The sequence below is a fragment of the Psammomys obesus genome, unplaced genomic scaffold (assembly GCF_907164565.1).
Source record: "Psammomys obesus unplaced genomic scaffold, mPsaObe1.curated_primary_1811, whole genome shotgun sequence".
Classification (NCBI taxonomy): domain Eukaryota; kingdom Metazoa; phylum Chordata; class Mammalia; order Rodentia; family Muridae; genus Psammomys; species Psammomys obesus.
Window position 1 is genome coordinate 2,421,663 of NW_026592510.1, and position 16,194 is coordinate 2,437,856.

The window sequence follows — 16,194 nt, forward strand, 5'->3', positions numbered from 1 at the left end:
GTGCACCTGGCATCTGAAACATTCCAGGCTCAATTAAATGAAGGCAATGTACATGCAGCCCTTAAAGCCTATAAACAAGTCAGGTCATTCCTTATGCCAGACAGTTATAGGAAAAAGATGAACCCTAAGGTAGTTTGATGAGTTCTTCAAGTGCATACAACTAGCAAGTGACTGACACTAGAATGTAATGTTCCCTTCCTGGTCTTGAGGTATTTTTGCCCTCAAGAATACGGAGCCTCACAGAGAATATTTCCATTGACATGAAAACCAGATAGGAAAACAACAAAACCCTCTGATTTAGGAACTTAGGTGCTTCAGTATTTTTATATCATCACATTTTCTTCTGAAGAAAGACAGACATCTGTTAATCCTGTAACTCCTACATTATCTATACTGTGTGAGGTAACAGCATTGTGCTGTGTTTCATAATTAACATTTTCCTAAGAAAATGTAATAAACCTGGGAGAAACATCAGTGTTTAACACATGACACAGTGACTACAAGCATCAGACTTAATGTCTGATGGGTAGCTCTCTCATGAGCCTTAGGTCCATTTATGCGTTCAGCTCACGAGGACAAGCTGGTAGCATTACAGTGCTCCTGATTCCCACAGACAGGCTTGTGTCACAGTTACACACAGTGCCTCACATTTCCTAACACTCCCGGATCAGGTGGACTCAAGTTAAGAGTGAACCTAAGCAAAGATATCTAAACACAAAACTCTTTTTTGGGAGGGAAGGGGGGAATTGATCTCAGGTTTACTCCCGTGAACACTTTCTCCCTCATCATTAGGGCCCAAGGCATGTCATCTACTTCTGGCAGCAGAGACCTCCACTAAGCCCCCTTTCCTCAAGCCTGACATTACTCTTTTAGTCTTTACGCAACCCCACCACCTCTTCTTTCCATCAAGACCCCAACAATTCCCCTTACTGACTCTTAGTGCTGTCAGGGCAGAATGGCATCTCCCTGATCCTACTTCACACTTTCACATTTCCTGCAGACACCAGGCTTTAAAAGTATGTCATCTCTGTTCTCAGGCTAGCAGAATCCTGGACATGTTTATAGTTGGACTTAAAAATTCATCTTCAAATATTTAGCACAGACATTGGCCTTGTACTTCGACCAATTTTTAGGTGCTGGAAAATAAAAAGGAATCAGTTTCTTCTCTTTTCCAAACCAATCTTTCTAATTTCTTAATGCTCCTAAATGATACTGTTAAATTATGTAATAATATATAACTAGATATACAGATAGGTAAGTTTAAAGCAATTTACATTTTCTCCTCTTAGTCGCCATCTTGTCATATAGATGAATTCCATAGTATGATCCTTTCCCATAATTTCACCATTGCACAGCACATCCAGCTTTAAAAGGAAGAATTAAAATATATTAATGCAAAGAAAATTTGAATTTATACATTTTTATACATTTTCAAATTCTAAAAGATCAAGCTAGTTATACCAACATAAAAGTCCCAATTTTATAACATCACTGACTATTTCTAGGAAAACCACTTTGTCACAGAACAACGATAGTTCAGATGAAACAGCACTTATCTTGTGCCGCACAACTATATCTCAAGTTGATACACAATTTATAAATGCAATGCCAACTACCTTGGTTCATGTTTCTACAACCCTGCAGGTTTTAGACAGACAGTGGGATCACTCTTACTGAATGAGAAGAAAGTATAGCAACCGTGTTCTAAATCCACCTCAGAATCCTCTGAAGTTCCCAGGATAGAAAGGAGTTTTATCTTCTCCTTAGTTTGGGGTCAAAGAGATAGAACATTAGTACTATGGCACAGATCTGTGTGTTGTGTATTCAGGGCTATCTGGTCTTTCTGATGTACTTACTTGTGGATTCTCCTCACCTTGTATGAAATGTTAAAACTAACCAACCGACCAACAACAACCAAAAAACAAAACAAAACAAAAACCCAACTGTACTTACACAGTCTCCCTTTTCTTTTAGGTGGTTTCCTGTAGGAAACCACCCCCAAAGCCTCAAAAGGCCACAAGAACTTTCAACAAAGCACACACAACAAATGTTTACTAAAGAGCCCTATAAATGAGTCATCTAGTTTCCAGTGAAAGAAACTGCTTCAGATTTTATTTTAAGTGTACTGGGAAAATGAGTTTTAAATAAATCTGTATCTAGCTAGACAAAGCCTACAATTTTGAGCTTGAAGCCTAACACAAAATATAGCCCCAATTATATTGGATATATGAACTAAATTATTAATATTTTAACAATTTGTGGTAATATATAAGCTTTAAAATTAGCCAAAAGTCACACGAACCATTTCCATTAGGTTCATGATCAGATGCTTCCTCAGCTGCAGACTCCTGTCTGCCAGGGTCGTGCTTTAGCTCTCCATTAGTAACAGCCACACATTTCCACAGAGGGGGCCTGTACTCTGGCCCCTGCTCCAGCTCACCTGGAGAACAGGGAGCCTGCCTATACTTCGGACCCATCTCCTGTTTGCCACTTAAGATTTGTGCTGTGTCCTCCGAGGCTCAGGGGACACCAAAGAAAAGAAGACAGAAAGATTAAGATCCAGGGAGATGGACAGCAAAAGAAGTCTTCTGGACATGACAAAGCCACTGCACTAATGGACTTCCTGCAGCTGCAGTTATCCATACAAGACTCGCATAAGAAACAATTCACCACAGACGGAGTCTATGAGGCCTAATTGCACACTGGGTGTCAACTGGCAGTTAGTGGTTGCTTGGGAAGGGGTCGTTTCCTTCAGTGGTGTGGCCAATGCAATCTGTCCTTGCTCCAGTAAATGACCTCGTACTCAGGCTCAGGCAAGAAACTTACTAAACTCAATGGACCACAACAAAAAGGAGCAGATGTACCGAGAAGGACTCCAACCCACAAAGGTGGTGATATGAGAGGGGTGGGTAAAAAGAAGCAACTTAAATTCCTATATAAATATGTAAAGCTGTCAAACAGTAAAACAAAACAATTTAAGAAGTGACATATCTTAAAGCGTTATAAAACATTATAAGAAGGAAAGAACTCATTTAGCTAGGCAACTTGTTTTGAGACTATTAATATAAAATTTTCAAATAGCTCCTTAGTTACAGCTGCATGAATGTGATTCACTTGGGATACACTGTTATAAAATTTTACAGAAATACTAAATTCTAAAAATTAATTTTAAAACATGAAAATAATCATTTTCTAAACAAAAATTAATTTGAATATATTTTTGTTTTACTCCTTTTTCTAGAATTTTACTACAGATCAGAATCATGAAAATAATCACAATTAGATATTTTACTTACCTCATAAGAACTTGGAAGTTTTAGTTTTAAACTTAAAAACTTTTTAATAGTTCCTACAGTAACTCGTGTAGAACATCGAATGAATTTCTTCATGAGCCCCTAAAGGAAACAGAAGACAAATTAAAACCCTAATTTGTCTTCACAAAAACCTTCGGCCTTTCCAGGCATAAAGGCATAGACTCGAAATCCTACCATTCGGAGGGATGAAGCAGGATTTGAGTTTGATTCCACCTGGATTACAAAATGAGACAAGTCTCATAAGATCACCCCAAACCAAACAGAACAAAGGCATGATGTTACTATATACTTTGAGTATTTTCCAAACGTAAAACAAAAACAATTCTCTTAAGTAAAAATGTTCCTAATTATTGACTATTATTTACACGGCATTCTTCGAGAATGCATTAGTGTGTGAATTAGCAAAATTCTGTCAAGTAGGCAATCTTTTTCTCTAAGATATTTTTTCTATAAAGAAAATAAAGTTTAAGTAAAAAGATAGAAAAATATTAACATTTTATTGAACGATGCTATTTCTGAAAGCAGTAGGGACACTTGTTAAGCACAATGGAGAACCTATGGGTGACCTGAGAGAGAGCAGTAGTTTCACATAAGACCAGGAGACCTGGGGACAGCACAAAGGCGTCTATCTGCTCCATCCACAGCATGCCCCAGTGCCTGCAAGCTCAGCAGTGTAGGCTCTGGGTTGAGGAAAAACACTTTCCAGGGATGAGTACAGCACTAAGTTCTGTGTGCCCTGGTGTGGCTCCTGTTTTACATGAAGAGAGTGATTCTGATTCACTCCATCAGCTTGTGCAGAGTACCCTCCTAATGGACCCTCACATCACTGTTCAACCTTCCATAAATTAACAATCCAGAGATGTCAGAATAGTTAAGGGAATATTTTTGAGACAAGGCAAAAGTGTGTTTCTAGAATTCAATAAAGTCTGAGACAAATCTAACACAATAAAAATGAGCACATTCTCAAACAACAACAACAACAACAAAAACAACTTTATAATGAAAGCAAATTAAACCTGCTCTGCCTTTTGGCCGTGTGCACCTGAGAACTACTGCATAGATGTCTAGAAGGTGGCTGATACCTCAAGACAGCAGCAACTGATGGGTGCTGGATAGAAGACAGGATGGTGGAGAGGAGCTAGAAACCAAGCTTCTTCCCGCCATCTCCTTCCTGCCATGGGAAACAGAAACACTGTGGTCCACCTCAGGGGCTCACAAGAACTGTGTCTCACCTCATACTGCTCAGCTGTCTAGAAAGGATCAGTATTTGTGGAACAGCTGCGTATTGAAGAAGGACTACAAAGAAGAAGACTGTTTATTTCAAGACTGTCACCTTCCCTTCCCATGGCACAACACCCTTACTCTGTGTCCTGTTTAAAGTGTAGAATTCAAAAAGGCCTCCTCCTTCTAAGCTGCTTCCCTGAGGCTCCAGTGTGACAGGGCACATGTCTGAGGTGTCCAGACTCAGCGACTTCAGAGGCACAAGTGGGTCAGCGGCTGATAAAATAAAGGCCCAGATCCTGTCTTCCTCTGGTTCTAAAGAGCTAAAAGACTATAAACATTAACATCTGCAGTGTTTCCTCCCTGTGAGCTCAGAGGGCTCTGTGGTTCAACTGATTCTGCAGTTTTGCATGTGATTTTTAAAATCTAAACCCTGTATGTCTTTCTCTTGTTTCTTTAATTTATGATTTGCCTCTCTACTAGTCAGAATAATTAACAAACATGACTTGAACTTCTTAAATTGAAATATAACACCATAAAGTCACTATCTAAAATGCACAATTTAGTTTTTATAAAGTTGTTCAACAATTAAAATATCTAATTCAAAAAAATTTTCCTTGTCTTCTGAACAAATCCTTTACACATTAGCAGCTACTTCCTATTCGTGCTCCCACACCAGACCTGGCAACTGCGCGTGTGTCTCAAGTAATAGGGTTGTTATTACTACTTATAGCATTACCACATAGGGAATAAATATACATTTGCTTACTATGCTCAAACATATTCATTGTTGCAAGAGGCTGATAAGCTGAAAAATCTGAATTAAAAATTGTTAATTTCCCAATACAAAGTACCATTATTAGTCATATAACAGTAAAGAAATTCAACCAAAAAACCTATAGGTTTACACAGATAAAGAAAATCTGAAACAAAAAATAAATATGAATGCATGAATAAAACAAAGTGCAGAGAAAAACAACCTCAGCGAGCAAACATGTGCCTGGACAAAGTGGCAAAAGACTATGTAAGAGCTCAAGTAGTGACACTTGTAATGAGAATGAAAGTTGCTGCCAATTAAAAAAACCAGAAAACACTAAATAATATTTAAACACCAAGGAAAACAAACAATTGAGAAAGCAGCGAGTTTTAAGATCTTTTAAGAGACAGATCAATGACCAGACACAGGGAAACTGGAAGAGAAATGAGGACTATGTAGAAAATAATGAAAGTCTCCACGGATTTCTATCAGTTCACAGGAACTTTATAAAACAACTTTACTTCAAAACCTACTATTTTATTAATAAAATATATCAGCTATGACACGGGAGGCTTATAGAGCTTCACGTAAAAGTAAAGGACTGAAGAATGTAACTTAGGGCTGAAGAGATTTCTCAGTGGTAAGAGCGCCAGTGCTCTTCCAGAAGACCCAGGTTCAATTCCCAGCACCCACATGGCAGCTCACAACAACCACCTGTAACTCCAGTGACTGAACAGCCTTTCCTGGCTTCTGCTGGCACTAGGCATACACATGACGCACAGGCACATGCAGGTAAAACCGCTACACACATAAAATCAACCTAAACTTTAAAACGGGTAAACTTAAAGATAACTGATTAAAAGTTGAAGACATTGCTTGAATGAAGTGAGTTTTGGCTACTGCAGTTTGAAAATTAGCCACTAGATGGTGGCATTGGCCTGAGATGGTTGGGGATGGGAAGACAAGGATACCTGGAAAGCAAGGGCTTAGCCATTCCCAGGTAGAGAATGGCAGTCAATAGCATCACATACAACAAAAAACCTTGAAAGAAATCATTTTGATATGTTGAAAAATTCATAACAGTCCAGCTTGCCCACTCACCTTCACTACATTGTCCCCTGACTGCCCATTATTTCGTAAACAATCCAGACAGATAGCAATTTGTGGGTCACTTCTATGATAGTCTTTATCATCTTGGTTATCATCACCTTCTTCATCTGCTTTAGGTTTGTCAACCTTTGAAATGTCATCTGCATAATTGAAGCAAAACTCGTGAAACCCAAAGTTTAAATTCAAGCAACAATATGATACTCAGCAAAACAATAACAAACCTAAAATATGTTATAACTGGTCTGAGTATATACTCACTTATAAGTGGATATTAAAAATTTAATATAGGATAAACATACTAAAATCTGTACACCTAAAGAAGCTAAGTAAGAAGGAGGACCCTGGGTAAGATGATGAATCTTCATTCAGAAAGGCCAACAGAATGGACATCGGAAGAGGGAGAGAACAGCGAACAGGACAGGAACCTACCACAGAGGGCCTCTGAAAGTGTATCAAAGCAGATGTTGAGACTCATAACCAAACTTTGGGCAGAGTGCAGGGAATCTTATGAAAGAAGGGGGTGATGAAAGACCTGGAAAAGACAGGAGCTCCACAAGGAGAGCAACAGAACCAAAAAAATCTGGGCACAGGGGTCTTTTTTGAGACTGATACTCCAACCAAGGACCATGCATGAAGGTAACCAAGAACCCCTGCACAGATGTAGCCCTATGGCAACTCAGTCTCCAAGTGAGTTCCCTAGTGAGGAGCACAGGGGCTGTCTCTGATGTGAATTCAGTGGCTGGCTCTTTGATCACCTCCCCCTGAAGGGGGAGCTGCCTTACCAGGCTACAGAGGAGGACATTACAGCCAGCCCTGATGAGACCTGATAAGCTAGGGTCAGAGGTAAGGGGAGGAGGACCGCCCCTATCAGCAGACTGGGGGAGGGGCATGGGAGGAGAAGGGTGGGGTTGAATGAGGGAGGGGGCTACAGCTGGGATAAAAAAATGAATAAATTGTAATTAATAAGAAAATATATTAATAAAAAAGAAAAACTGGAAATACTAATACTTTTTCATCAAAAAACATCAGAAACTATAACAGTATACTTATCAAAGGCCATCAGAAACTTAACAGTAAAACTTCTATACTTACTAGAAAATCCAAAGGAAAGATTTTGGATTAACTATATTCGGTCACAGAAACTGAAATCAGGGATTAGGCCACTTCAGAAGGTAAACAGGGTGCAAAATACTCCCAAATTCAGTAACAGATATATTAAAATTAAAAGCCAAGTATTAACTTTCAAATCATAAAGAATCTTCTCTAAGTTCTCAGAATTTCAAATTATTTACAAAATCAACTACAGAATAAAAAAATAGATTTAAAAAATACTTTGTAACCATTTAACATGGTAAAATTCCATTAAGAAACTTTGAATACTATACATAACATAAAATTTACTGAAAATGTTACATGCATGCAACTGTGTTTATTGATGCATTTATGGAATATCTTGAACAATGTGTTAGACATGCAGTGAGCTCATCCTGAACAAGAAATCCCCCCATAGGTTCATATACTTCAATGGTGGTGCTGTTTGGATGGGTTATGAAACCTTTTGGAGGTAGAGCCGTGATGAAGAAGTAGGTCACTGGGAGTGGGTCTTGAGGTTTTACTCCCCAGCTCCACTTTCTGTTCTCCTTTGTGACATGGATTCAGTGTGGCCAGGAATGCCTTGCTCTTGCTCTCATGCCTTTTCTCCTATGACAGTACCCCTAAACTGTCAACCACAGACTAATCAACTTCTTTTCTTCTTCCCTCTCCATCCCCTCCTAGATGCTTCTTGTCATGTATTTTATCACAGAAATGAGAAAGCAACAAATACAAAGAGTTACCATCCTCACCATTATGGTGCCAGGGGAAAAGGTAAAAAGGGGAAATATCGTATGAAGTGGTAAATGAAATGTGACTATGTAAGATTCAGAAAACATCTTCAGATGAAATCTATCTACCTAAGCTAAATATGAAAAACCAGCTCTCCAAGAAGTACACTTAAAGCTTCCCTGCCAATGAGAGGCAAGTCCTTGTTCAGTATAGTAAAAGCCTTATGAAAGAGAAGAGATGGCTCTTTCTTCTTTTCCTACCCGTATCACACAGAGCCCACGTACAGACACTATCTTTTATGAACCAAACTGGCTCAATGAAAAGCATCCCCTAAGTTAAAGACAAAATCCAAAAACATTTTGAAAAGAAAATAGGAAAAGGGAGATAAAATTTGTAAGAGGATATACAAAATGTCTATTTTGTGTATAAGTCTCATATACAAAACAAATCATGGGTTAAACCTATCCTATAATTCTGAGGGCAATGCCATGTGCCTCCATGATAGTTAAAACTGGAATATTTGATTTACTTTCTATCATCCACTTTTTTTTTTTTTTTACAGGTTAAACTGTCTACAAAGGTAGAACCTTTTGATTAAGTCATTTCAGCATCCTTATTCATTTTGTTGTGTATAAAAAAAGCCCCTTGCTACCTGATACTCATCAAAACTACTATCAAAGCACCCCTCATGAGGGATTAGTTTTACAGTTAAGTAAAATTATTAAAGCCATTATTCCCATTACATCTGAGAAAGAGACCCAGCAGTTCCTCATCCATTGTAAATGGCATTAATTTTATGAGACAACGGGGAAACCAAGGCTGGGAGACTAAGTTCACAAATGCATACAGGCCACTTTGATGGTATTTAGGACATCCTGAATGAAGTCTTGTGTTTAAGAATATGAAGAATGATATTACAATTTAGATATCCCTTCATGTGGATAATATATATACAAACAGCCCCATTTTGTGACCACTTTCCTGAAATTATTGGTCTGTGTGTAAGTGTGTGTGTTTGTGTGCTAATATCATCCATGTGTATGCACATCTGCTCAGGGAGGCCAGGAATCAATCTTGGGTGCTCTTCCTCAAGTGCTATTCACCTCCCCCTACTCCCCCTGAGATGGGATCTCTCAATGGTCTGGAGCTCACCAATTAGGTTGGGCCGGCTGGCCAATAAGCTCTAGAGATCAGTCTATCTCTGCCTTCTCAATGCTGACTTAAAAATAGCGTGGTCATGTGTGTGCGAGTGTCAGAGGACAAATCTCTCTTGTCATCTTGAGGGACTGAAGAGCCTCTTTTAAGCACCTCTACCCACTGCATCTTGCTGGCCCACACCCCACTCTCTGATGTGCGTTCTGGGGATCAAGCTCAGGTACCCGTGCTTTGGGGGCAAGTCTTTTGGCCAATGAGCTCCCTCTCTTTACAGGCCCTGATGAAATTATTATTACCTGTGTGCCAGAGAAGAAACTTGGACACTACAAGAGATACTTGCTGATAGATCCAGGACCTACGCCTGAAGCATCAGCGATCCACCTGTGTTGCTTTCAGAGTGTTGCTGCACAGCAGATCCTGACTTGACTCTGAGGCACATTTCTCCCCTGTCTCCTATTAGAGTGCCTTTATAAGTGAAGTAAAATTAAAATATCTGAGGTACACACTAACATTACTTCTTCAGATTTTTCTGCCTTGAAACTATTGCTATTATCACCTATTCAGTTTTCTCTTTCCTTTTCCTCCCAAAGTCCAATTTCCTCTCTCCAATTACCTTCAACTGGAGTCATGCAAACCCACATAGATTTAGAGGAAATCTCATGGAGGGTTGCATGACTTTTGCACAGGAGAACTGAGTATGGAAAGATATTACTCCACCAACCTAACAAAAATCAGAGGAATGAGAGAAGCTGTCAGAAGCACACAGTTACCTTGTCCATTTTCTTGAGGTTTATTTTTCTTCCAAAATTCCAATTCACGCTGAAGTTCTTCTAATTTAAAGGAAGAATATGAAAACCATAGGAGCATGAAATCTTTAATAGAAATACAAAACACAAAAACAAGAAGTCTGTAGAACCCAAACAGAACTCACGTTCTCGCAGTCCAGGCACCAACTTAAATATAATTTCCTCCAGTGTGTTATCCAGCCTTGGGGGGGGGGGGGAGATAGACAATGAAGAGATCAAAACTCAATATGCAGACAGCTTGAGAGTTCTTACCCGTCTTATGAAACACAGACTGCAAAGGACTTTAGTGTACTCACAACACCGGTGTTGCCTGCACACAGAGCACAGCACTGCTAGCCACCTTCCACTGGTGCATACCAATGGGGAAAACGGTCCCAAAGTCCCCAGCCTTCTCTAGATGTGCACCCTCTGAACATGCCTTTGCCATTCTCCCCTTGATTAAGAGGTGGAACCCAGATCTCTGAGAACTCCCAAACCTGAGAAGACTACACTGGAAAACTGCTTAGATCAAAAACAATGTTGGATAGGCAGTCCTGAGCTTGGACCTAGCCTAGGTCTTAAGGACACTACATTTCTGTGCTCCATGTAGACCACCTAGCGGAGAGGCCCACTGCCCTGCTGAGGTGGCCCTAGATGGCTCCACTGGCAGTCCATCCTAACACACGGCAGAACACAGTAGTTAACTGAAGTGGCAGGAGTATGGGAAGCCAAGGTCAAATTGCTCACTAGCTCATACCAACGGTGAGGAGTGCTTGCCATGAAGCATTAAGTTAGGGGCGGTTTGTCATGCAGCAACAGCTAACATTCCCACTCTTCAAATCCCTACAATTCTGGTTCTTTTCTAAAAATCAATTTTCTCCATTTCATTTTCTGAGAAATTTAGACAGGTTGGCCATTTTAGCTCTCTAGATATAATCACTCTTTTTTTCTAGGCCATTCTCTTGCTTCTACAATACCTGCTCTTGCTTCATCTTCATCCTGCTTATTATTAGCAGCATTGCTCTTCCCTGTCTTCAAAAATCTAAAGAGGGAAAATCTTTTCCTTAAGTGTCCTTTAAAGCTATTTCCGGAGCTGGAGAGATGGCTCAGCAGCTTAGAATACTTGCTGCTCTGGCAGCGGACTGGAGATCAGTTCCCAGCACTCAAGTTGGATGGCTCACAACTGCCCATACCTGTAGCTCCCAACCTAATGCCTTTCTGGACTCAACATATACCTGGTGTAGACACACAAATACATGCAGACAGACAATCACACACACACACCACACACACACACACACTTTCTGTTGTTTAATCTGTCAACCTGAAAATTTTGTAAAGCACAGTTTGTTATTTCTGTTATACTCTGCTACTTACTTAGCTCCCTGTAACTGGCCCTTTTGACCAGTTTTGCAGCAATCTGACAGCATGGCTTAACACCAATGCCCTGAAATTCCCTTTTCTCTTTTTAATTTTTCCCCTCTGTTCAATGTGCCCAAACATTTTTCTTTATCCCCCAGTGTTGGGGAGCAGGGCCCAGGATTCTTCAGACATCAAATCTGAATGGTCAACTCCCTCATAAAGCACTCTAGGACTTCCTGTCTAATCCCCATCTTTTCCATACATCACACCAGCTGCAGTCTGCATACAATAAGTTATAATGTAGTTTATTGTTTGGAGAATAACGACAATTAAGTGTTCAGTACAGAAGCAATTTTTCTTGCAAATAGATCTGACCCATGGCTGGCCAAATCCACTGGAGGCAGAACCCAGAGATGTGGAGGGCTGAGCATTCCCTGTTGCTCTCTATACCACAACTTTTTCTAGTTTTCCATGGGCCATGTTTCCAAGGTTCTTGTCTGTCTCTGTAGCTTGAAACTCAACGTGTGGAAAGTTAAATTTGTCTCATACCTTAGCTCTAGATCTGTATTTCCAACAGATGCTAAACAACTCAGCCACCTCCTTTTGCTCATTTATGTCAAAGACTGTCTCATCCAACTCTCTAGAGACACAGAATAGACCTTAGCTGTCTCACTTTCTTAAAGTTTTAAACGAAACAACACTCCCAAACAGGCTCAAAGCCAAAGCACTGACTTCTTTCTCTTACTTGATTCACACACTTTTCACCAAGTCTTACTCTCAGCTACTCCTCAGTCTGTCTCCCACATATCCTTTCTTAATCACCTCACATCAGCCTTACATTCTCAGGTCTGTTTGTTTCCTCCCAGCACACATTTTTTTTTTCCTACTATTGCTTTCCTGATAATTTTATTATAATAAATTTATCCAACCTAGTTCATCTACACCTGAAAAGAACTCAACTGAAGTGACTGAAAATTCCAAGAGAATGTTGTCATTTTAATTGCAGATACATTTCCTAAATATTATATAACTTGTTTTAAACTTTTATTAAAAGATTTAAAAATGAAATAAATGCTTTAAAAAGACTATAAATGCCTACGACCTAAGTTATGTTCAAATAGCATAATAAATAAAAGACTACAAACATATACAATAATTAAAATCAGACAAATTATGGAACATATTGCTTTACCTTAACATCTCTAATGGATTTGTTTCATGAACTTGGTTGCCACACCTCGGACAATCATTGCTGTCTTCAAAGTGCTGGACAATACAGGTTTTACAGACTAGAAATAGATAAGATGGTAGGTTAAAATTAAACTCTATGAACTTCTAAAATTACACCACCAAAATAAAGCCTACCTGATAGCAAAGCCCACTGCCACAGTATCAAAAGAAAATTCTAATTTACTTATTGCTTCTATTAATATGTTTATAAAATAAATACCCTCTATTTATATTTAAAAAACACTTGTACATTTTACATTAAAGGATCTTTCTCACTTCAAGAAGTGGGACAGAAAAAAGTAAAAATTGTTAATTTTGTTTTGTTTTGCTAAAAGTTTATTTGAATGCATTATTAACAGTTCTCAATAAAATCTGAAGGGCTAGGCATGTAGCTCAGTGATAAAGCAAATCATGTCTCTAAGGCCCAGCTTTAATCTACAGCACTGGAAAAACAAAAGCCTTGAGACTTTTCAACATCTTTGGTTCCTGGGACAAAGCAGCAGTTACAATAGAATTCTGGGCCTTGCAGAACAAGAATTTGTGTTCACAGGTGCCTTACTTGTCACAAGACACAGGACAGGAGACAGTGTCATGTTGGCACAATGGCACAGAGGTGATAGAGAAAAAGACAAGGTAATTAGAGTTTTAAATAGAGAACAGAAGTTTGGAGCCATATGGCAACACAGCCCACATTTCCTCCGAACAGCGCTAACCTCTGTGGTCATGAACCTGTTCATCTTTACCTAAGCTTCTGTTTCCTAGTAAGCCAACTGCTCTGTCCAAATGTGTCCTTATACCATCTCAGCAGCCAAACTACAAAACTGTAATCTGATTCCTGTCCCAATAATTCCCCTTTCCATATTATTTCTCTATATAATCTCAAAATTTCTCTGGGTACAAACCTGCTTCCCCTTTGTTTTACAATCGCATTGAAGTTACTTTCTTCCCTTTCTTTATATCACACATGCTCTGACAGAAGTAAAATTTATCTAAGTGCTTGCCCAAGAGCAAACACTAAGATTCCTACCACTTAGATCATATCTGACAACCCAAGCATCACACACACTGCCTAGCACAACGATAAGGAGAACTCTGCCAGGAGGCATTTAACTTTAAAATTACTTGGTGTATATGGGAAATAACATCACTTATTTAATTGTTCATTTATTCAAGGAATTGAATGCTAGGCATTATACGAGGAGCTGGCAATGCGGGAATAAATGACATAAAGCCCCCAATCCTTAGACATTATATATTATGCTTAGAATGGTATGCAAAGTTTGGTTAATGAGTGGTAGCCTACACTCCCCTGCCCTTAAGAAGCTGGAGATGGAGCCCTGGTGTCTGGCAGCTGTGTTGATGAAATGATCTGGGAAGGCCTCCTAAGAAGGTGATATCAACAGGTCTTTCTGTGTTCTTTGATAAGGGCATGTAAGACCCACACTATCTAGTTCTCTTTAGTCTAAACAGTTAAGGATTGTAACCTCTTCACTATAATTCTCCTGCAATCCTCAGAAAGAAAACATCAAATGTTTAAAAAAATAAGATCATACAAGTTAGTCCTGTGTTTGTTTAATATAGCCTGGGCTGTAAGAGAATTCTCTATTCTTCTTCTTCTTTTTTTTTTTTTTAGATTTATTTATTATGTATACAATGTATGTGTGTGTGCATGTACACGTGCAGGCCAGAAGAGGGCACCAGATTTCATCTTAGATGGTTGTGAACCACCATGTGGTTGCTGGGAATTGAATTTAGGAACTTTGGAAGAACAGCCAGTGCTTTTAACCTCTAAGCCATCTCTCCAGCCTGAATTCTCTATTCTTTTTTTTTTTTTTGAGTCTTCCTTTAATTTTTTAAAAATTCTTTATTAATTACACTTTATTCACTTTGTATCCCCCCTGTGGTTCCCTCCCTCCTCCTGTCCCAATCCCTCCCTTCCTCAACCCTCTGCATGCATGCCCCTCCCCAAGTCCACTGATAGAGGAGGTCTTCTTTTCCTTCCTTCTGACCCTAGTCAATTAGGTCTCATCAGGAGTGGCTGCATTGTCTTCTTCTGTGGCCTGGTAATGCTGCTTCCCCCTCAGGGGGAGGTAATTAAAGAGCAGGCCAATCAGTTCATGTCAGAGACAGTCCCTCCTGTTTCTATCTCTCAAGAACTTGGGATTACAGGTAAGCATTACCACACCTAGATTCCAAAAAGGTTCTCAAATGTTTGTTAAAAAGTCAAAATAATCTCTGACAGCTCTGTCTTTTTAAGTCAGGCTGGAGTAGAAAACAGAGAAAGAATTCCTTTAGAAAATTCCTGGTATGTGTTCTTTCCCCAGAATCACTAGCTAACTCTGAAATGTAAGAAAGAAAAAAGGCAAATAAAAACCAAGAATAAAGGTTTTTTTTTTTTTTTTTTTTTTTTTTTTTTTTTTTTTGCAAAGTCAAGTACTGCTAATATTGATATGGAGCTCTAATTATGGTTCAAAAAGTTTTATCACACTTAATGAACTCAGCAATCCATGGTTGTCTATCATCCTTGATCAAACACAGATACATGGCATGCCCACAGCAAACCCTCATTAGGCCAACCAAGACCCTAAGTGTAAGACCCTGTCCTCCCAGAGACACCAGTACTAATCTAAGCTATCTGATTAAAGAGATGTAAGGCTGAAGCATTGATCTTTGTATGGCTTACAGTTGGGACTCTGACTATGCTCCTTATACAATGAACAGTGTGCTAAAGAGCCTGAGAAGACTTCCCACAACTTCTTAGCTATGCAGCAGAACTAGCACCCAAACATCCAGCTTTATCACCTAAAGCACAATGCAAAGTATCTTAGCATAGACAGTATTTAGTCCCAGACCTCATAATGACATCTTTTTGTTGCTACACTGCTGAATTAATTGGTGCTTTTTCTAATACCCACCCTAGCTCCCAAATAATGAGTCGGAGACCTGTTAAATTTATTAAAAGCATTAAGCACTAGAGCCGGGCAGATTCTCATCTATTCTAACTCGACTGTGCTAGCCTGGCCTACTTCTCAACTACATGCTCCGTGACTTGCCATCTGCTCTCACCCTGGCTGCTCCTATTCCATCTCTGTCCTTCTGGACACTCTCTCCTGGCCCGATACCCTTCTCTCTCTGCTCCACCTGGGAACCTCCTCCTGGGATTGCAAGTCCCCCCCAGCTATAGGCTATTCAGCTCTTTATTAATCAGTGATGGAGAACAACTGTTACACAATATTGAGACAGGAGATTCTTCAGTGAATATAGAGATACACCTTATCACAATTTGAGTGAAGTTCACCTCTACACTGCAAGGTGCTGAATAAACCCACGGCATCAAACAAGCTATGGGTAAACATTCTACTAATGTCCCCCACTCTGGTGTACACGTACACACACACACACACACACACACACACACACACACACACACACACAC

The 16,194-nt window shown here is 39.5% G+C and overlaps 1 protein-coding gene across 5 annotated transcripts in view; it reads right to left on the reverse strand.

Moving 5' to 3' along the window:
* Pcgf5 (polycomb group ring finger 5) overlaps positions 1 to 16,194 on the reverse strand; it is a 107,498-nt gene that overhangs the window by 14,440 nt on the left and 76,864 nt on the right. For 4 of the 5 annotated variants that reach the window (XM_055613749.1, XM_055613747.1, XM_055613751.1 and 1 more), the window contains exons 3-8: positions 12,721 to 12,817; positions 10,313 to 10,368; positions 10,152 to 10,211; positions 6,394 to 6,542; positions 3,297 to 3,395; positions 1,275 to 1,364 (exon numbers count right to left, since the gene is read on the reverse strand). In XM_055613749.1, coding sequence (XP_055469724.1) covers positions 1,275 to 1,364; positions 3,297 to 3,395; positions 6,394 to 6,542; positions 10,152 to 10,211; positions 10,313 to 10,368; positions 12,721 to 12,817 — 551 coding nt within the window. The remainder of the gene's footprint in view (positions 1 to 1,274; positions 1,365 to 3,296; positions 3,396 to 6,393; positions 6,543 to 10,151; positions 10,212 to 10,312; positions 10,369 to 12,720; positions 12,818 to 16,194) is intronic. The other variant, XM_055613750.1, reaches the window with a different exon arrangement.